Source organism: Gobio gobio (assembly GCF_949357685.1).
Source record: "Gobio gobio genome assembly, chromosome: 13".
Classification (NCBI taxonomy): Eukaryota; Metazoa; Chordata; class Actinopteri; order Cypriniformes; family Gobionidae; genus Gobio; species Gobio gobio.
The window spans coordinates 6,469,803-6,492,895 of NC_137106.1; the positions used below are offsets into that span (position 1 = coordinate 6,469,803).

At 36.4% G+C, this 23,093-nt stretch overlaps 1 protein-coding gene across 3 annotated transcripts in view; it reads right to left on the reverse strand.

Annotated features, from left to right (window-relative positions):
- The window catches only part of plcb4a (phospholipase C, beta 4a), a 115,125-nt gene extending 104,780 nt beyond the window's left edge, over positions 1-10,345 (reverse strand). For 2 of the 3 annotated variants that reach the window (XM_079832871.1, XM_079832870.1), the window contains exons 1-2: positions 10,268-10,345; positions 1,338-1,426 (exon numbers count right to left, since the gene is read on the reverse strand). In XM_079832871.1, coding sequence (XP_079688997.1) covers positions 1,338-1,421 — 84 coding nt within the window. In that variant the 5' untranslated portion in view covers positions 1,422-1,426; positions 10,268-10,345. Of the gene's footprint in view, positions 1-1,337; positions 1,501-10,267 lie in introns of those variants that run through there. The other variant, XM_079832872.1, reaches the window with a different exon arrangement.
- Between the last annotated feature and the right edge of the window lie 12,748 nt (positions 10,346-23,093).

Consider the following 23,093-nt stretch of genomic DNA (forward strand, 5'->3'; position numbering starts at 1 on the left):
GAGTGGAGGGCGATGGGGACCCACATCCATGTTTTTTTCAGGGGGCCCAGAATTCCCTAGCTATGGCCCTGACACTGGGCCAATAGAAAAAACTGAGCCCGGATATACTGAAGGCACAGATACATGTGACATTTATTACAATGGGTTTATGTGAAGATTGTTTTAAGTTCACTTAAATTAAAAGTTGTTATATTATTTAACACCTAATAAATGTAAAAAAAGAAAAGAAAAGAAGAAGCTAAATGGCTATAATTAATGGCTACAATTGACAAAAACATAAATTTCATTGAGACATCAGTATCAGATTTGGTATCAGTGATTCTGGTCTTCTTTCATAAAAAGATGCAATAACAACAAATATTTAAATATACTGACTTTAAGCTGTTTCTACATTCATTTGGAGATTAAATGTGAAATAATTACAATATAAAAATAGATTAAAACTTTAAAGTTAGGTTTTATTAATTGCGATTAATTGCGATTAAATACAGAAAAATGTGTGATTAATTAGTTAATTTATTTTAATCGATTGACAAAATATTTTCTTTTTTATTTAAAAATAATACATTATAGTAATGAGAATAACTATGGCAAATGTGCTTCATTTCCCTAAAAATAATATAATATTCTCCTAAATACAGGGTATCTGCAGGTTTCACCAAGTCAAATTTAAGACTTTTTGAGACCTTTTTAAGACCATTATGAATGAAATTTAAGACCTATAAAAGGAAATGCAGTCACAAAATTACTTGCAAAGTAAATTAATTTATTAAAATTGAACAAATCAATAAACTTGTATCGATTAACTTGCACTTCCCCATAGCTCAATCCAACCAGGATTTCGCGATTTTTTTGTTGTTGTGATTTTTGAGATCAAAATGTGTAGTGGTAATTTCCAGAAATTTGCATTTGCACAAGTGCTAAAGTGCTGCAGGATTTCAGTGAGCAATAGAGGTAGCGTTACATGGACGTAGGAAAATTAAGACCTGTTTAAAATTATTTAAGACCTAAAACGGAATACTTAAGACTTTTTAAGGCCTAAAATTTAGATTTTGAAATTCTAGACTTTTTTTAGACTTTTTAAGACCCCGCGGAAGCCCTGTAAATAAAATATACAAATTGCATTAAAAAATGCTCAAAATCATTATGAAATTTAATGGTCTAGAATTAGATTTTTGATTTTTTACACTTTAAGGGAATTATGCATTTATAAATCATTCAAAAGCATTCTTAGATTTAGTACCTTCCTCTTCCAAAACTATATCTTATATATGATTTACCATAGTACACGTTTTTCAGCAAACAACAAAGACAATGAATCTGAGAAATATACATACCTCATCAAATCTGTCAAAATATGCCCCTTCCTGCATGAAATGAGGAACAGGCCGTTGCCAGTTGAACTCATATGGTTTCGCCATTTGACCTACAGGAGAATAACACAGCAGCGTTCAGAGCTTGAGGATGAGTGCATCAGTAAATCTGACCCGTCTAATAACCTCAGTCCTGTATGGGAGGTCCATATAAATCAGGCCTGACTGCATCTCAAAAGTCCAGCCCAAAAGATGCTTAGACAAACAGAGCATGTGCATTTTTTCCCCCTTTTTTCAGAAACTTCAACATCACAATTATTATTATTATTGCTCATCTCAGTAGTTTTGTACGTTCACATATTCATATTCGGGTTTTTTTGCAATTCCACAGTACATAAATAGTTTCATCTTAAGATGTTCCTCAATAAAATCAGCCTAACAAATTATCCATCAGTCTGTCCTCCTCAAAACAATATACACCGATCAGATCAAGCATAACATTATGACCTAATTTTGTGTTGTAATATAAACAGCCCTGACCCGTTGAGGCATGGACTCCACTAGACCCCTGAAGGTGTGCTGTGGTATCTGGAACCAAGATGTTAGCAGCAGATCCTTTAAGTCCTGTAAGTTGCGAGGTGGGGCCTCCATGGATCGGACTTGTTTGTTCAGCACATCCCACAGATGCTCGATTGGATTGAGATCTGGGGAATTTGCTCCCCCAGCCTTCGCTCCCCACGTGTATCAATGAGCCTCAGCCGCCCATGTCCCTGTCGCCGGTTCTCCACTGTTCCTTCCTTGGAGCACTTTTGATAGAGACTGACCACTGCAGACCGGGAACACCCCACAAGAGCTGCAGTTTTGGAGATGCTCTGACCCAGTCGTCTAGCCGTCACAATCTGGCCCTTGTCAAACTCGCTCAAATCCTTATGCTTGCCCATTTTTCCTGCTTCTAACACATCAACTCAGAGGACAAAATGTTCACTTGCAGCCTAATATATCCCACCCACTAACAGGAGATGAAGAGATCATCAGTGTTATTGACTTCACCTGTCATAATGTTATGCCTGATCGGTGTATACTACAATATGATGCTTACTTTTTTTATTTAAAATGAAAAAAAATTACATATTATGGTCATGAGAATACTTTATTTTTATGGCAAATGGGTTCAATTCTCGTAAATATAATATAAAAAAATGCAAAAGTAATGAAAATTCATTATGATATTTAATGGCTTAGGGTATGTTTACACGAAAACGATGTACTAAAAACGGAAACGTTTTTCCTTTGCGTTTTTGAAAAGTTTGCATGCAGACGACAGCGCTGTCAAAACAATCCCCGTTCACAAGGATCCGTGAAAATGACTCAAATCGCTGTATTCAGACAATAACAGTTATCATCATAAGAGCATCTATCCATCATAAAAGAGCATCTGTCCATCATAAAAGAGCATCTTTCATCATAAAAGAGCATCTATCCATCATAAAAGAGCATCTATCCATCATAAAAGAGCATCTATCCATCATAAAAGAGCATCTATCCATCATAAAAGAGCATCTATCATCATAAAAGTACATCTATCCATCATAAAAGAGCATCTATCCATCATAAAAGAGCATCTATCCATCATAAAAGAGCATCTATCCATCATAAAAGAGCATCTATCATCATAAAAGTACATCTATCCATCATAAAAGAGCATCTTTCATCATAAAAGAGCATCTATCCATCATAAAAGAGCATCTATCCATCATAAAAGAGCATCTATCCATCATAAAAGAGCATCTATCCATCATAAAAGAGCATCTATCATCATAAAAGTACATCTATCCATCATAAAAGAGCATCTATCCATCATAAAAGAGCATCTATCCATCATAAAAGAGCATCTATCCATCATAAAAGAGCATCTATCCGTCATAAAAGTGCATCTATCCGTCATAAAAGTACATCTATCATCATAAAAGAGCATCTGTCCATCATAAAAGAGCATCTATCCATCATAAAAGTGCATCTATCCATCATAAAAGAGCATCTATCCATCATAAAAGTGCATCTATCCATCAGAAAAGAGCATCTATCCATCATAAAAGTGCATCTATCCATCATAAAAGAGCATCCGTCCATCATAAAAGAGCATCTATCCATCATAAAAGTGCATCTATCCATCATAAAACAGCATCTATCCATCATAAAAGAGCATCTTTCATCATAAAAGAGCATCTATCCATCATAAAAGAGCATCTATCCATCATAAAAGAGCATCTATCCATCATAAAAGTACATCTATCCATCATAAAAGAGCATCTATCATCATAAAAGTACATCTATCCATCATAAAAGAGCATCTATCCATCATAAAAGAGCATCTATCCATCATAAAAGTGCATCTATCATCATAAAAGTGCATCTATCCATCATAAAAGAGCATCTATCCATCATAAAAGTGCATCTATCATCATAAAAGTGCATCTATCATCATAAAAGTGCATCTATCCATCATAAGAGCATCTATCCATCATAAAAGAGCATCTATCCATCATAAAAGAGCATCTATCCATCATAAAAGTGCATCTATCATCATAAAAGTGCATCTATCCATCATAAAAGAGCATCTATCCATCATAAAAGTGCATCTATCATCATAAAAGTGCATCTATCCATCATAAAAGAGCATCTATCCATCATAAAAGTGCATCTATCATCATAAAAGTGCATCTATCCATCATAAAAGTACATCTATCCATCATAAAAGTACATCTATCCATCATAAAAGTGCATCTATCCATCATAAAAGTACATCTATCCATCATAAAAGTACATCTATCCATCATAAAAGTGCATCTATCCATCATAAAAGTACATCTATCCATCATAAAAGTACATCTATCCATCATAAAAGTGCATCTATCCATCATAAAAGTACATCTATCCATCATAAAAGTGCATCTATCCGTCATAAAAGTACATCTATCATCATAAAAGAGCATCTGTCCATCATAAAAGAGCATCTATCCATCATAAAAGTGCATCTATCCATCATAAAACAGCATCTATCCATCATAAAAGTGCATCTATCCATCATAAAAGAGCATCTATCCATCATAAAAGTGCATCTATCCATCATAAAAGAGCATCCGTCCATCAGAAAAGAGCATATATCCATCATAAAAGTGCATCTATCATCATAAAAGTGCATCTATCCATCAGAAAAGTGGATCTATCCATCATAAAAGTGCATCTATCCATCAGAAAAGTGGATCTATCCATCATAAAAGAGCATCCGTCCATCATAAAAGAGCATCTATCATCATAAAAGTACATATATCATCATAAAAGTGCATCTATCATCATAAAAGTACATCTATCATCATAAAAGTACATCTATCCATCATAAAAGAGCATCTATCCATCATAAAAGAGCATCTATCCATCATAAAAGAGCATCTATCCATCATAAAAGTGCATCTATCCATCATAAAAGAGCATCTATCCATCATAAAAGAGCATCTATCCATCATAAAAGTGCATCTATCCATCATAAAAGAGCATCTATCCATCATAAAAGAGCATCTGTCCATCATAAAAGTGCATCTGTCCATCATAAAAGAGCATCTATCCATCAGAAAAGTGGATCTATCCATCATAAAAGAGCATCTGTCCATCATAAAAGAGCATCTATCCATCATAAAAGAGCATCTGTCCATCATAAAAGAGCATCTGTCCATCATAAAATAGCATCTGTCCATCATAAAATAGCATCTGTCCATCATAAAAGAGCATCTATCCATCATAAAAGAGCATCTATCCATCATAAAAGAGCATCTGTCCATCATAAAAGTGCATCTGTCCATCATAAAAGTGCATCTGTCCATCATAAAAGAGCATCTATCCATCATAAAAGAGCATCTATCCATCATAAAAGAGCATCTGTCCATCAATAGCATCTGTCCATCATAAAATAGCATCTGTCCATCATAAAAGAGCATCTGTCCATCATAAAAGAGCATCTATCCATCATAAAAGTGCATCTATCCAATATAAAAGTGCATCTATCCATCATAAAAGTGCATCTATCCATCATAAAACAGCATCTATCATCATAAAAGTGCATCTATCCAATATAAAAGTGCATCTATCCATCATAAAAGTGCATCTATCCATCATAAAACAGCATCTATCCATCATAAAAGTGCATCTATCCATCATAAAACAGCATCTATCCATCATAAAAGAGCATCTATCATCATAAAAGAGCATCCATCCATCATAAAAGTGCATCTATCCATCATAAAACAGCATCTATCCATCATAAAAGAGCATCTATCATCATAAAAGAGCATCCATCCATCATAAAAGTGCATCTATCCATCATAAAACAGCATCTATCCATCATAAAAGTGCATCTATCCATCATAAAAGAGCATCTATCCATCATAAAAGAGCATCCATCCATCATAAAAGTGCATCCATCCATCATAAAAGTGCATCTATCCATCATAAAAGTGCATCTATCCATCATAAAACAGCATCTATCCATCATAAAAGAGCATCTATCATCATAAAAGAGCATCCATCCATCATAAAAGTGCATCTATCCATCATAAAAGAGCATCTATCCATCATAAAAGAGCATCCATCCATCATAAAAGTGCATCTATCCATCATAAAAGTGCATCTATCATCATAAAAGAGCATCTATCCATCATAAAAGTGCATCCATCCATCATAAAAGTGCATCTATCCATCATAAAAGTGCATCTATCCATCATAAAAGAGCATCTATCCATCATAGAAGAGCATCTATCATCATAAAAGAGCATCTGTCCATCATAAAAGAGCATCTATCCATCATAAAAGTGCATCTATCCAATATAAAAGTGCATCTATCCATCATAAAAGTGCATCTATCCATCATGAAAGAGCATCTATCCATCATGAAAGAGCATCTATCCATCATAAAAGTGCATCTATCCATCATGAAAGAGCATCTATCCAATATAAAAGTGCATCTATCCATCATGAAAGAGCATCTATCCATCATAAAAGTGCATCTATCCATCATGAAAGAGCATCTATCCAATATAAAAGAGCATCTATCCATCATAAAAGTGCATCTATCCATCATGAAAGAGCATCTATCCAATATAAAAGTGCATCTATCCATCATAAAAGAGCATCTATCCATCATAAAAGTGCATCTATCCATCATGAAAGAGCATCTATCCAATATAAAAGTGCATCTATCCATCATGAAAGAGCATCTATCCATCATAAAAGTGCATCTATCCATCATGAAAGAGCATCTATCCAATATAAGTGCATCTATCCATCATGAAAGAGCATCTATCCATCATAAAAGTGCATCTATCCATCATGAAAGAGCATCTATCCAATATAAAAGTGCATCTATCCATCATAAAAGTGCATCTATCCATCATGAAAGAGCATCTATCCATCATGAAAGAGCATCTATCCAATATAAAAGTGCATCTATCCATCATAAAAGTGCATCTATCCATCATAAAAGAGCATCTGTCCATCATAAAACAGCATCTATCCATCATAAAAGTGCATCTATCCATCATAAAACAGCATCTATCCATCATAAAAGAGCATCTATCATCATAAAAGAGCATCCATCCATCATAAAAGTGCATCTATCCATCATAAAAGAGCATCTATCCATCATAAAAGAGCATCCATCCATCATAAAAGTGCATCTATCCATCATAAAAGTGCATCTATCATCATAAAAGAGCATCTATCCATCATAAAAGTGCATCCATCCATCATAAAAGTGCATCTATCCATCATAAAAGTGCATCTATCCATCATAAAAGAGCATCTATCCATCATAGAAGAGCATCTATCATCATAAAAGAGCATCTGTCCATCATAAAAGAGCATCTATCCATCATAAAAGTGCATCTATCCAATATAAAAGTGCATCTATCCATCATAAAAGTGCATCTATCCATCATAAAACAGCATCTATCCATCATAAAAGTGCATCTATCCAATATAAAAGTGCATCTATCCATCATAAAAGTGCATCTATCCATCATGAAAGAGCATCTATCCATCATAAAAGTGCATCTATCCATCATAAAAGTGCATCTATCCATCATGAAAGAGCATCTATCCATCATAAAAGTGCATCTATCCATCATGAAAGAGCATCTATCCAATATAAAAGTGCATCTATCCATCATGAAAGAGCATCTATCCATCATAAAAGTGCATCTATCCATCATGAAAGAGCATCTATCCAATATAAAAGAGCATCTATCCATCATAAAAGTGCATCTATCCATCATGAAAGAGCATCTATCCATCATGAAAGAGCATCTATCCAATATAAAAGTGCATCTATCCATCATAAAAGTGCATCTATCCATCATGAAAGAGCATCTATCCAATATAAAAGTGCATCTATCCATCATAAAAGTGCATCTATCCATCATGAAAGAGCATCTATCCATCATGAAAGAGCATCTATCCATCATGAAAGAGCATCTATCCAATATAAAAGTGCATCTATCCATCATAAAAGTGCATCTATCCATCATGAAAGTGCATCCATCCATCATGAAAGAGCATCTATCCAATATAAAAGTGCATCTATCCATCATAAAAGTGCATCTATCCATCATGAAAGGGCATCTATCCATCATGAAAGAGCATCTATCCATCATGAAAGAGCATCTATCCATCATGAAAGAGCATCTATCCAATATAAAAGTGCATCTATCCATCATAAAAGTGTATCTATCCATCATAAAAGTGCATCTATCCATCATGAAAGAGCATCTATCCATCATGAAAGAGCATCTATCCATCATGAAAGAGCATCTATCCATCATGAAAGAGCATCTATCCATCATGAAAGAGCATCTATCCAATATAAAAGAGCATCTATCCATCATAAAAGTGCATCTATCAATCATGAAAGAGCATCTATCCAATATAAAAGTGCATCTATCCATCATAAAAGTGCATCTATCCATCATAAAAGTGCATCCATCCATCATGAAAGAGCATCTATCCAATATAAAAGTGCATCTATCCATCATAAAAGTGCATCTATCCATCATGAAAGAGCATCTATCCAATATAAAAGTGCATCTATCCATCATAAAAGTGCATCTATCCATCATGAAAGAGCATCTATCCATCATGAAAGAGCATCTATCCAATATAAAAGTGCATCTATCCATCATAAAAGTGCATCTATCCATCATAAAAGTGCATCTATCCATCATGAAAGAGCATCTATCCATCATGAAAGAGCATCTATCCAATATAAAAGTGCATCTATCCATCATAAAAGTGTATCTATCCATCATAAAAGTGCATCTATCCATCATGAAAGAGCATCTATCCATCATGAAAGAGCATCTATCCATCATGAAAGAGCATCTATCCATCATGAAAGAGCATCTATCCATCATGAAAGAGCATCTATCCAATATAAAAGAGCATCTATCCATCATAAAAGTGCATCTATCCATCATAAGAGCATCCGTCCATCATAAAAGAGCATCTATCCATCATAAAAGAGCATCTATCCATCATAAACCATCCGTCCATCATAAAAGTGCATCTGTCCATCATAAAAGTGCATCTATCCATCATAAAAGTGCATCTATCCATCATAAAAGAGCATCTGTCCATCATAAAAGTGCATCTATCCATCATAAAAGAGCATCTATCCATCAAAAAAGAGCATCTATCCATTATAAAACAGCATCTATCCATCATAAAAGAGCATCTATCCATCATAAAACAGCATCTATCCATCATAAAAGAGCATCTATCCATCATAAAAGTGCATCTATCCATCATAAAAGTGCATCTATCCATCATAAAAGAGCATCTGTCCATCATAAAAGTTAATCTATCCATCATAAAAGAGCATCTATCCATCAAAAAAGAGCATCTATCCATTATAAAACAGCATCTATCCATTATAAAAGAGCATCTATCCATTATAAAAGAGCATCTATCCATCATAAAAGAGCATCTATCCATCATAAAAGAGCATCTATCCATCATAAAAGAGCATCTATCCATTATAAAAACAGCATCTATCCATCATAAAAGTGCATCTGTCCATCATAAAAGAGCATCTGTCCATCATAAAAGAGCATCTATCCATCATAAAAGAGCATCTATCCAACATAGAAGAGCATCTATCCATTATAAAACAGCATCTATCCATCATAAAAGTGCATCTGTCCATCATAAAAGTGCATCTGTCCATCATAAAAGAGCATCTGTCCATCATAAAAGAGCATCTATCCATCATAAAAGAGCATCTATCCAACATAGAAGAGCATCTATCCATTATAAAACAGCATCTATCCATCATAAAAGTGCATCTGTCCATCATAAAAGAGCATCTGTCCATCATAAAAGAGCATCTGTCCATCATAAAAGAGCATCTTTCCAACATAGAAGAGCATCTATCCATCATAAAAGAGCATCTATCCATCATAAAAGTGCAATTATTGAAATTCCAATAATAATGGAAGTGTTAAAAAATGTGCATATGAAAAATGTCTTTTAAAAAAGTAAACCCTCTCTGAAGTAAAAGTGTGACAACTAGCCCCGGTTTACCCTACAGTGGTGTGGGAATATGATGTTTACATGTAGCTTTGTAACGCAAGACTTAAAACAGTTACTGATACATTTACTATAACTTATAATGTTCTGAATGAAACCGTTTTACAACACGAAACAAACAAACGACAGACAAGAAAAGCGTGAATCAAACGCGCTGATTGAATCAGTTTGTCTCAAATCAAATGATTGACGGACAGATGTTGCTGTCGAGTTGATTTTGATCTTCATAATCCGAACTAATTCGAGTAATTCAGCGGATATTTAACAGACGATGCCTCATTGTTAGAGTTTATTTGGTAAAAGTTGAGTTTGAGTTCACTCACCCGCTGTCCTGCTGCTCCAGTGCGATTGATTTTCCCAGTTTCATGCCTGATGGGAACGGTAAAACCTTTCAGATGACTGAACAGCGCCACCCACAGGCCGCATTCTGCACTACAGCACGAGGACTGGCTCTACACACCGTACAAATCACACATCATGGCTTAATATAAACTAGTGCTGTCAAACGATTAAAATATTTAATCGCGATTAATCGCATTAATGTCATAGTTAACTCACAATTAATCACAATTAATCGCACATTTTTATTTATTCTAAATGTCCCTTGATTTCTTTTTGTCCCATTATTTTTTCTTATTTTAATGCTCTTATCAACATAGAAAAGTGGATCGGCTTGCTTTGTTCAAATGTTTGTTTTATTGAAAACAACATTGGCATACTGTAGTGTTCGATTTCACACCAACATTCTCACTTGGAGCAAATAATCTCACACAATGTAACACTGCCCATCAATAAAAGGGTGAAACAAATACTTTGTTGCACAAACAGCCCCTTCAACAGCCCTTTCTAAGGGATCAAAACAGGGTGATACAAAATAAAATTACAAAGTGCACATGCAAGGTAAACTAGGACTCCGCCTATAGTGCAGTTAAACCAGGGGTCGCCAACTAGTGAACTCCGGTCCGAATCCGGACCGCGAGATGCGTCCATCCGGACCGCGAAGCCTTTTGACATAATGAAACAGTTAACGTTGCAATGCTCTCTGTTACTACGTTCAGACCCAGACGCGCGGTCAAGCATGCAGTGAAGAAGAGACTGATGGTGCGCTCACACCGGACGCGAATGACGCGACATGCACGCCGCTTAATCCGCGCCGCAGAATGTCTATTTGCGTCTTTGCATTGACTTAAATCACTCGCGCAAAACGCTTCATTCGCGTCTGGTGTGTAGGCTACGCACCATCAGAGCAGAAAGCAGCGCTCAAGACAAGCACTTTTAGTTGAAGACCCCTGAGTTAAACCATGGCTTAATACGTTTCTCATTTCGGCGTCTCACGCTTGCCATCCACGTCTACTCTTTTAATGGCCCAAACGAGTTCGGGCAGCCGCAGCGTGCCTGATGTTTTGTTTCCGGTCTAGCTACATCCGGAGTGGTGTTGTAGTTTTTCTAACGTTACTAGTTGTTGCAACAGCATGTGAAAAAACTACAAAGTTTGTTAGACCAAAAAGAACGTTAATCTCGCGATAAAAAAATTGACGCCGTTAAAATAGGTTTGCGTTAACGCCGTTAATAACGCGTTTAACTGACAGCACTAATATAAACCCTCTGTCTGTGAAACCAGGCCAGTGCTCTTAAAATATCATCAATAACACTTTATAATAATTAGGGTTAAAAAAAAAACATCAAACATGTTCCATAGTGCCTAAATAGTTCACCCAAACATGAAAATTACCCCATGATTTATTTTAGGCCTACTCACCTTCAAGTCATCCAGCTATATTTCGTCTATTGTGATTTTTTTTTTTTGTACCTTTCTTTATTTTTTGTTGTTCTGATGTCCTGTTCAAGATAATGCCCGTTAATGGACACTGTTAAATTTGCATGGTAAAGTGAAGGACATTTTAGCTCTTGGAAAATGTAAATATTACAATAACTGTGCATTCAAAACACTTATTCATTTAGATGAGAATGTCCTGTAAAAGGTTGCATTAGGCCTTTGCACATGTGAAAAATTTCGTCAAAATTATTAAAGAATAGCTAATATCATGAGCTGGACTAATATATTTTTCTTGTAGTGCCTATATTTAAATCATGGAAATGAACTTTTTTTATAGAAAGTTACCGAGCTGAAACGGCACATAATAGGATAAGAACTGCTTACCATTACCAACTTTGTCCTATAACAGGGTTAAAGCTGCAATAATGGCCTGTATGTCTGTTGTGTTTTTATTAGGTTTATAAAACGGATAGTTCAGCAGGTCCTTGATTCTGATCGGTTTAGCCTCGTTCGAAGGTTGCAAACTACTCTACAAACAGACACATGTGACCTCATTACATCAGTATTACCAAAGTCCCTTTCAAGTCATATTTCAAACCAGCAACTGAATCTGACACGAACTGTCCCATAAGCAGCTCAAATAGCGTTAAAAAGGCTAGCGTTAGCCTAGTATTCAGGCTAGACTAGCCGATGCGCATGGGGGAAACAAGCCTTTATTTTTAATTCTAAAATCAAAAGTGCAACAATACCTAAATACAATATTATGCTTAAAAATAAGAAGGCTGTAAAATGTGTTTCTACTCGTAAACATTTTCATATTTTTATTTAACTTTTAAGTTTGTCTCTATTCTATTTTATTATTGTATTTATGTCGGCCTACTCTGTTTATTAAATGTACCCCTGACTGTTTTTATATTTTTATTTCTTTAAAACCAATATATATATATATATATATATATATGCTAGACCAGCCAATGCGCATGTGAAGTCCTAAGTCTTTTTTTTTTTTTTTTTACATGTTTTTTTTTTTCTCACCCTAACGTGAAACTGCCGATTGCGCGATTTCTATTAAAATCAGTGCATTTTTTTTAAATGTATTTATTTTATTGGTTTTAAAGAAATACAAATATAAAAACAGCCAGGGGTAGCCTCCATTGAATAAACAGCGTAAGAAATACAAGAATACAATAAAACTAGATAAAAAAAGTTTGTAGAAAAAATTTAAGTTGGCTTGAAAAAGCTTGACCAGAAAGTTTGAAATAGTTTGAAAAGTTTAAAGTTTAAAATAGTTTGAAAAGTTTAAAATAGTTTGAAATTGTTTGAGTTTTAGTCAGTAGTTTAGATAGCTAGATAGATAGCTAGATAGGAAAATTACTCACAATTCCCAACCCTACTTGCTAGGGTGTTGCAATGCTGTTGCTAGGGTACTCAGGTGGTTGCTATGCAATTACTAGGGTACCTGGGTGGTTGCTAAGGTCTTGTTATGTGGTTGCTAGGGTACTCAGGTGGTTTCTATGTGGTTGCTAGGGCACTTGGGGTGGTTGCTAAAGTGTTGCTATGCGGTTGCTAAGGTACTTGGTGTGATTGCTAGGATGTTGCTATGCTGTTGCTAGGGTACTCAGGTGATTGCTAGAGTGGTTGCTATGCGGTTGCTAGGGTACTTGGGGTGGTTGTTAAGGTCTTGCTATGTGGTTGCAATTTATTTTTTAAGCATAATATTGTATTTAGGTATTGCTGCGCTTCTGATTTTAGAATTAAATATAAAGGCTTATTTCCCCCAAATTTACATTTATGGATACTGAATTTACCTAAAAGTAGCAGCAGATTAATTAAGTAATATTCATTATGATAAGATTTGTCATAGGGAAAAAATAAATAAATAAAACACCCTAAGCGCAAGTCTCAGATTCTAACGGTTACGCAGTGACGCAATGACTTTACCGATCAGCGATTGGCTCTTTTATTTTAAAAACGGGATGAATTCCGCCATTTTGCGCGTTGTAGTTTCTCCCATAGATATACATAATAAAGGCTAGATGTCTTACGGCGGAGTCTCTAACATCATCACCGGCGGCCATCTTGTCACAGGTAAGCTTTCTGGCGGGCTCAGTGGTACCTGATGTAAGGCGAGTCATCTGAACACTAATACTCTTATCTCGCTGAAATCTTGACGGATTTACAAATGGGTTGGTTTCTTACAAACATTATTAACGTGGCTATAATTCTGGATGCTTGAACAAATTATGAATTATAAGTCTGCAGTGTCATAACTACATCTCTGACGTTTATAACAAACCAAAAAGTTTGAAAATCGGTAGAAAATTGAGCAAGTTATGGTTGTTTAAAAAGTACATGCACCATTAAAACACAATGTAACGAGTGAGCGAGCTGACTGTGACAAGATGGCCGCCAGGTGCGGACGTCGACCTCCATTGGCCAGCAGTGCGGACGAGCAATCTAGCCTTTATTATGGATATCTATGGTTTCTCCCATTATGATTATTAGGAGGCTGCAGTACTTTCAGCCATCAGGAAGTGAGTTCTTCTAATTGACTTCACTTTTCCCCGTTGAAGCCTATGGGGTCACTGTGTCCATTTATTTTACTGTCTATGTACTTGACTGAAGGACCTTGGTGTATCATTCCTTTATTGTGGTATGACAATGATGAAAATTGTTGTTATTGTTCCCTTATGCATTTAATTAAAAATAATAATAATAATTAAAAAAAACGCTCTCTCTCATACCAAAAGAAAAACAATTTTTTTTAACGGGAATGAAAGCTATGTGGGGATAGACTTCAGTCTCTTCAGTGGTTTGTACAGTCATTTAATGTGTACTTTGATTGTTGACAAGAGCTGTGGGAAATTGTAAGTGATCTAAATATTTTTATGGACTAGCCATTTTATAAAATCAACAAGCTCCAAGAAGCTGTGGTTTATAACAGCTAAGGGGCGGTTGGCATGAAAATATAAAGGGAATATAATAAAGTCAATCTCAACAGAACATTTAAATAGGCCTGATTAAATTTAGTAGTTAGAAATTTCATAAAAGTTTAATACATTTGAGAGTGCACATTAAGTATTGATCTGTCGAGCTAATAGCCTATTATCATCAGTGTGATTGACCTATATAATGGGTCTAAAGATCATAAAGCCTTTGTTTCACACCCGTCTCACACTAAAGTTACGACCAAAAGAAGCATTACTGTTCAAAACCAAGAGTTCACAAGAACAATTTTATTAAAACCAATGCACAACACGAGCACGACTTACATTCAACAATATTTGTCTTCCAAAGATCTTGATATTTGTCAAACTAGTAACAGAAGTGGACAAAATCAAATGTCATTCGATGTTAAATAGGGATCTTTTCTGTCAACAGAAGATGAAACTAATAAAGTGGCATTCAGTATAGCATCCGTGACCAATAGTCTGACACCTCATATCCAGTTCTGTAGTAGTATAAATATCTTAAAAGTGCGCTTACGGTTTATACAAAAGAAAATGAGCTCTATTCATCAACACTTTTTACATTCCACATCTAACATAGATTCAACATTCAAAGGCACGGGACTTCACTTCAAAACGATCAAAAATATTCTCGAGTCATAAAAGTAATTCAAGTAATCTTACATTGCAAAAAAGATTTTGGTGGAAAGGAAACAATGGCACAGAATCGTGTTGTAAAAAGTCAATAATACTTCTGGAAGTGAATATACAGGATTCATTTTACATGTAAACTAGTGATTATGGGGAAATTAAGTCATTGAGTAAATGATAAACGCTCTTTAGTAGCTGCAGCTGCTTCTCAATGACGTCGCTGAAATGATCGAGACTCCTTTTAAAGCGGATTGTAAACAGATATTATGCAAGGTTTCAACATTCGTGTTTAAAGATGGTTTAGTCAAACGTGAAAGTGAAAAGAAAGACCTTTTTTTTAGTATTTCACATACAGTGGGGAGTATTGGATACACTGCCGATTTTGCAGGTTTGCCCACTTACAAAGCATGTAGAAGTTTGTCATTTTTATCATAGGTACACTTCAACTGTGAGAGATGGAATCTAAAATCCAGAAAATCACATTGTATGATTTTTAAATAATTAATTTGCATGTTATTGCATGACATAAGTATTTATGTACCAGTAAGAATTCCGGCTCTCACAGACCTGTTAGTTTTTCTTTAAGAAGCCCTCCTGTTCTCCACTCATTACCTGTATAAAAGACACCTGTCCATACACTCAATCAAACAGACTCCAACCTCTCCACAATGGCCAAGACCAGAGAGCTGTGTAAGGACATCAGGGATAAAATTGTAGACCTGCACAAGGCTGGGATGGGCTACAGGACAATAGGCAAGCAGCTTGGTGAGAAGGCAACAACTGTTGGCGCAATTATTAGAAAATGGAAGAAGTTCAAGATGACGGTTATTCTCCCTCGGCCTGGGGCACCATGCAAGATCTCACCTCGTGGGGCATCAATGATCATGAGGAAGGTGAGGGATCAGCCCAGAACTACACGGCAGGACCTGGTCAATGACCTGAAGAGAGCTGGGACCACAGTCTCAAAGAAAACCATTAGTAACACACTACGCCATCATGGATTAAAATCCTGCAGCGCACGGAAGGTCCCCCTACTCAAGTCAGCGCATGTCCAGGCCCGTCTGAAGTTTGCCAGTGACCATCTGGATGATCCAGAGGAGGAATGGGAGAAGGTCATGTGGTCTGATGAGACAAGAATAGAGCTTTTTGGTCTAAACTCCACTCGCCGTGTTTGGAGGAAGAAGAAGGACGAGTACAACCCCAAGAACACCATCCCAACCGTGAAGCATGGGGGTGGAAACATCATTCTTTGGGGAGGCTTTTCTGCAAAGGGGATAGGACGCCTGCACCGTATTAAGGGGAAGATAAATGAGGCCATGTATCGCGAGATCTTGGCCAACAACCTCCTTCCCTCAGTTAGAGCATTGAAGATGGGTCGTGGCTGGGTCTTCCAGCAATGACAACGACCCGAAACACACAGCCAAGGCAACTAAGGAGGGGCTCCGTGAAGCATCTCAAGGTCTTGGAGTGGCCTAGCCAGTCTCCAGACCTGAACCCAATAGAAAATCTTTGGAGGGAGCTGAAAGTCCGTATTGCCCAGCGACAGCCCCGAAACCTGAAGGATCTGGAGAAGGTCTGTATGGAGGAGTGGGCCAAAATCCCTGCTGCAGTGTGTGCAAACCTGGTCAAGAACTACAGGAAACGTTTGATCTCTGTAATTGCAAACAAAGGTTTCTGTAACAAATATTAAGTTCTGCTTTTCTGATGTATCAAACACTTATGTCATGCAATAAAATGCTTCTTAATTACTTAAAAATCATTCAATGTGATTTTCTGGATTTTTCCTCACTCACAGTTGAAGAGTACCTATGATAAAAATGACAGACTTCTACATGCTTTGTAAGTGGGCAAACCTGCAAAATCGGCAGTGTATCAAATACTTGTTCTCCCCACTGTAGATCAGATTTAGCATAATAAATATCGAAACCTTGCAAATATACAGAAAACGTAATGTCAAACTTAATTCTGTTACTGTTACGTAAAATACATAACTAACCCAATTGGAGGAGATTAAAAAGATTGAATTAAAAAAGTAAAAAGTCTCAGTTAAATTAAAATCTAGCAGTAGCAAGTAGAAATAACAGCTAATCAAAGTGATCACTAATGATAGACGAATGGTGTAAAGTAGAAAAGAATTAACAATCAAATTTCACTTGGCATAAAAATCCTTAAATATATCCTGAACATAATAAAAATGAAATATTACATGCTTTCTGACTTATGTAGAAAGATTGCATAATACCTCAGGACATCCAAAGTGCATATCCATTTTTTTTTTAGTTTTTAATTTTTTGCCTTCATCTGCATTACTAATTTTATTTATTACTGTGGTGAATCTTAAGAAATCTACTTTCCAGGTCATATTTCGCCCCAAAATCAGAGAACACAAAGCCTATTTTAGGACTATAAAAATATTTTGTAAGATTTTCATGACATTTAAGCACATCGTCGACAATATAGAAATATAGCTTGAAATAAGAAGCAATTGTTGGGGCCAAGCACAAAGAACACAAACAATCGTGCCAACACTAGGAGTGTCAGACCAACTGCAACAATAAGCAAGTAGACATATTAAGATGATTTTTGGCAAAATGGCTAAAAAATCATAAATCCAGTCACTAGTAATATGATTTAATGGTTTATCACTTTTGACTAATAGGTGGCACTGTGGTCAGAGTAAGGGAACAATGACACACGCAAAGTTTGGTGTCAATATGCCAAAGCATTGCAGAGATACAGCCTCAGAGTCATTTTTTGCATCATGCCTCAACTTTGTTGCTGCGGTAAACAAAAACGGTTGTGTCTATTGATACAAAATCCATAACATTTTGCCGGCACGGTCTGAAGATGATGCGATTCGATTTTGGTGAAATCGGACCAACGTTCTAGGAGTAGTTTGAAAAAGTAGGTTTTTGAAGAAAATCAAAATGGCCGACAGGAAGTTCGGCCGACTATGGAAAAATTGGCATCTATGTTCTCGGCATGACCCAAGGAATCTATTCATTACAATAGGCTAATTTAATGTATTAAGATATTTGAAAATTGCATTATAACTTTTGCCCCAAAACTTCATGAGTACCGTCAAGGCATGGTGCTGAAAACACATACCACGTTCTGTAACAATACGCCAATGCGTTCATAAAATATAGCATTTTACATCAAAATTCAAAATGGCTGATGCCCAAAATGGCCGACATGGGAAAATTGTGTATCGTTCGAGTCGACATGCTGTTCCGAATCTAAAGAGACCAGTTTTTTTTTTTAAAAATTCAATTTTTCATCTCTCCTGACCACCAGGTGACACTGTGCCGAAACTGTGCAGGTAGCCTCAGGTCATGGTTGTCATAACATACACCAAGTTTGGTCAGAATACGCTAAAGAGATATAGCCTCACGTTCATTTTGGCCTGCTCTTCAAATTCGTTTGCGCATTATTCGACGATTTGACGAATCAACTTGAATTCCGTAACTTTTTGTCTGCATGGTCTGAAGATGATATGGTTCAATTTTTGTGAAAATCTGAGCAACGGCCAAGGAGGAGTTTGAAAAAGTAGTTTTTTCGAAACATTCAAAATGGCGGGGTGCAATTGAGCCAAGGAATCAACACATTTAGTTTCTAGCCCTTACGTTTCAAAAGTTATTAGCATTGTGACTGAAACTTTGGACTGTTGGTGGCGCTAGAGGGATTGAGTCAGAGACTCATTTTTTGGTATGGTGACAGTTCAGACTGTCCTCTATCTGTGTGCCAAATTTCATAACTTTCCTGCAGGCGGTTCTATGGGCTGCATAGACTTCCAAAGCGGAAGAAGAAGTAATGGAAGAATAATAATAAGAACGCCATTTATTACAATAGGTGCCTACGTACCTTCTGTGCTTGGCTCCTAATAATGTATGCATCATTATTTAATTTTTAATTGCCTTTTATGCTGAAAAAAAGAGTTCCCTATAATTGGTCACTGATTTTGGGGTGAAAGGTGACCCGGACATGTTTTGGTGAGATTCACTCAGTGATTAAGGTGACCTATTGATGCTAATCGGAAAATTCTGCCCGTACGACAAACTGTAGTAACAAAAGAAAGAATTAAAACAGTTTCCTAAACAGAAACTGCAAATAAAACACTCTATGCATTTATATATATATATATTTTTTTAAACGACCTAACAGTGTCTGTTATGGGTTCAAAAAAGAAAGAGCTTATAACTTGAAACACATCTTCACAAATTGATAATAGTTCATCACATTACGACACAAGCTATATTGCTGACATTTACAAATGTGTAGAAGCACAAACGCTCGGCTGACTGTAAGCATGCATCCCTGAAACTGTTCCAGGTCAGTGTTGGACAGGGTTTCAGCACCTCCAGACCAGTATGTTTCATTAGTACAGGTGGAAAAAATCAATCCTGTCATATATACAGCAAAACTCAAGCACTCAGAATCAAACCGAACCAACAGCAGCAACTTTTGCAAGAAGATGAATCAAATCATCATCGTCCGTTTCAGTGCAAATAAACCAGGAACCTTTCAGAAACTCTCATGTCTGTAAAGGCCCGTTCAAACCGATACACGATAACCATAATATCGATGCGCAATATCCGTCTGTTTATTCTAAGCAGTTTTGTCGTCTGTCTCTTTAAATGCTCAAAGCAAGATTGATTCTGATTGGCTGTCAATGTTTTTATCGTTCATCAACGATAAAAAAAAACATTCAGAAAGTGATTCTCTGTGCCATTATTGTTATAGCGGTGTGAATTCTTCTTACATATTTAGAAGAATTTTTTGAAATAAAGATGTGTCCCAATTTGCATACTTGTGCACTATTTCAAAGCCATTTTGTAGTATAAATAGTGCGAGTAGTGTTTTTTTTTCTCGTAATTTTTAATGTTTTCATTATCGGCCCAATAAGAAAATTTGTCTGATATATTAAAGCCGATAAATAATGTATTATTTCCTTCAGCTGAGACACTTCAGATGCGCACTGTTCACCATGATGGGTTTGAAACGCTTGAAAAATGAAAATACGGTAAAGTATAACATGTAGACTTCATTAAATTTTAATGAGAACATTATAAATGTGTGTTTGGGACATTTTTTTAATCAGGCTATCAAAAAGTATATCAAAATTTGGATTTAGATTTATCGGCCGATATATCGGTTATTTAGTCTGGATGCCAGCCGAACTTAGCCCCGCCCACAACATTTGAGGTTGGGAAGTTCGGTCTGGACTTGATCCGTTGTGGTAGCCTGGCTCCGCCCTCCTACGTACTTCCGCTCAATTTTCATTTTCCTTCAGAACTCCGTCTGGGATTGCGGTATATTCTCCTCGGTCCAATCAGCGAACAGAGGGAGTGGCTGAGAACGATGACGTTGATGTCGTGCGCTAGTTTGAGATGACATATGTCACGACCAAACGTTAGCAATTGGTTATGGAAGATCCAGAGTGGCCAATAGTTTTAGACTTCAACAGAGTTCCCGTCTTCAAGGAAGTAAACGCTTGTCAATGGAGAGTGGCCAGACTCGCTGTACAAATGAAGCGTTCGAGAGTCTGGTAGGACCAGGCTACCATTGTGGAGAAACTATGCTGGAACCATAGCTGTTCGGACCAATCAAATCATCAGGGCGGGCTTTATACGATGATGGACGTTTTCTTTCCTGGTTCGGTTGAAATGCCCCATAATCACAGCCCAATGGAGCAGATCAGACTCATATTCTGACTATGGGTTATTGGCTTTCAGATATAAATTATTATCGGTATCGCCAAAATGTTCATATCGGTGCATCCTTAGTGCATAAGATGGACACGTTACTATCCCATGAGGCCACAAGAGAGGATTTGTGAATGGAAGTGAAGCAACGCAACTGACACTGGTAGGTCACATGACCATGACAACATGCCGGATGTAGTCCGTCTGGATTACATTCATACTATATAGAAGTAATTACTTATTCAAAATAAGAGTATGAGATTTCAGACGCAGCTGAAGTGTGGTATGTTGGACACTTCATGCACTCGACAGTCGCAGATTTAATTACGTAGCGGAGGGGGAGGGGCTTCAGACTCCAATGTTCAATGACAAAATAACCTTTTAAAGTTCATACACTACACAAGTACATAGTTTATAGTGCATCACTTGGGACACATCTTATATCATTATCATTACAGTTATCGTCCTTGGTGTGAACGGGTCTTAAGAGTGAATCTCACAAAGCCTGTCGAGAACACATCCGGGTCATATTTCATCCCAAAAAACTCGCCCCCTATGCCCTAGGGCACTATTTGAGGGAACAGCCATTTGTAGTGGTGTCCGAAACCATAGTGGACGTTATCGAGTGCACTCATTCAATCCCATAATGCACTGCAACAACGTGTGTACAACATTCAACGGCTTGAGAATAGCACGCTGAATGAATTCCCACGTCATCCATCCATCAGTTTTCCAAACAACTGGTCCAATGTGGCTCCAGCGTAATATCCAGTGTTGGGGGTAACGCATTACAAGTAACTTGAGTTACCTAATAATATTACTTTTTCCAAGTAACTAGTAAAGTAAAGCATTACTTTTCAAATTTACAACAAAATATCTGAGTTACTTTTTCACATTAATTTGACTGACAGCTCTCCTGCCCCCATGTTAAGAAAAGTTAGTGCAGAGGCGTGTGTGAGAACATGATGGTTATTGTAGTTCTAGACTAAATGTGAGCATTTATTTATCTCACTTGCACAATAAAGATTCTGTACTCCTCAAAATGAATAAAATCAATCAAATGCAAAATCAGAATACTATGCAAACCTCCAATAATGAAATGTTAAATAAAACAACTATTTTTATGTATTTAATCTACCTTTATATTTAATTTACCAATGTCTTGCTGCTGACCTTTGATGATGAAAATTACTAGATGTTTTATTTTTATTGGTAAAACTTTTTTCTCCTGCATCCTATTCTCCCATTATCCAGAGCTGCGCCCTCTACTGTTCATGCGTGAATCTGCATTTTTACCTCAGCCTGGGGCTTATTATAAATTACAAGCCCAATTACAAAAACAAGCCCACGTAATGCATTACTTTTCTTAAAAAGTAACTAAGTAACTCAATTAGTTACTTTTTAAGGGAGTAACGCAATATTATAATGCATTACTTTTCAAAGTAACTTTCCTCAACACTGGTAATATCATGCAGGTATTAATTCCTTTTTAATTGATTATTAAATTGTTTAATTAATGCTAGTTTTCATGCTAGAGTTCAAGATATACCTCTTCATTACTACTGGAGTTGCCAGTTTGCTTATTACCTTTCCGACACACTCAATGTCCGAATTCACTCACTCGTCTTCATTCACTCCGTCAAGTGCACTATATAAGTGGAGTAATGTAGGAAATAGTGAGGGTAAAGGGGTCGATTTCAAACACAGCCCAAGAATGAGGTGAAATATGACCAGGATGTTTTTGTGAGATTCATCTGTTAAAGATAATTGATCGCTACAGTATCTCTGTACAGTATCATGACCTGCATTCTCTTCCATTTTGTTTTCGCTCACTATTATGAGAAGCACATCAACAGAACATTAGAAATAATTTATATTTAAACCTTAGTGTGTATCCAAGCAGAATACACAAACTCAAATAAAGTAACTCCCAACGTGACATTAAGCCATGTTTCTTCCACCAACTCTCCTTCGCCAGCTGTCGATATCTCCTGGAGCAAACGTCTAATGTGTAAATGAAAGAACGTAAAAGTGGGAAGAGATCCTGAAGGTTTCTGACATGGTCCCA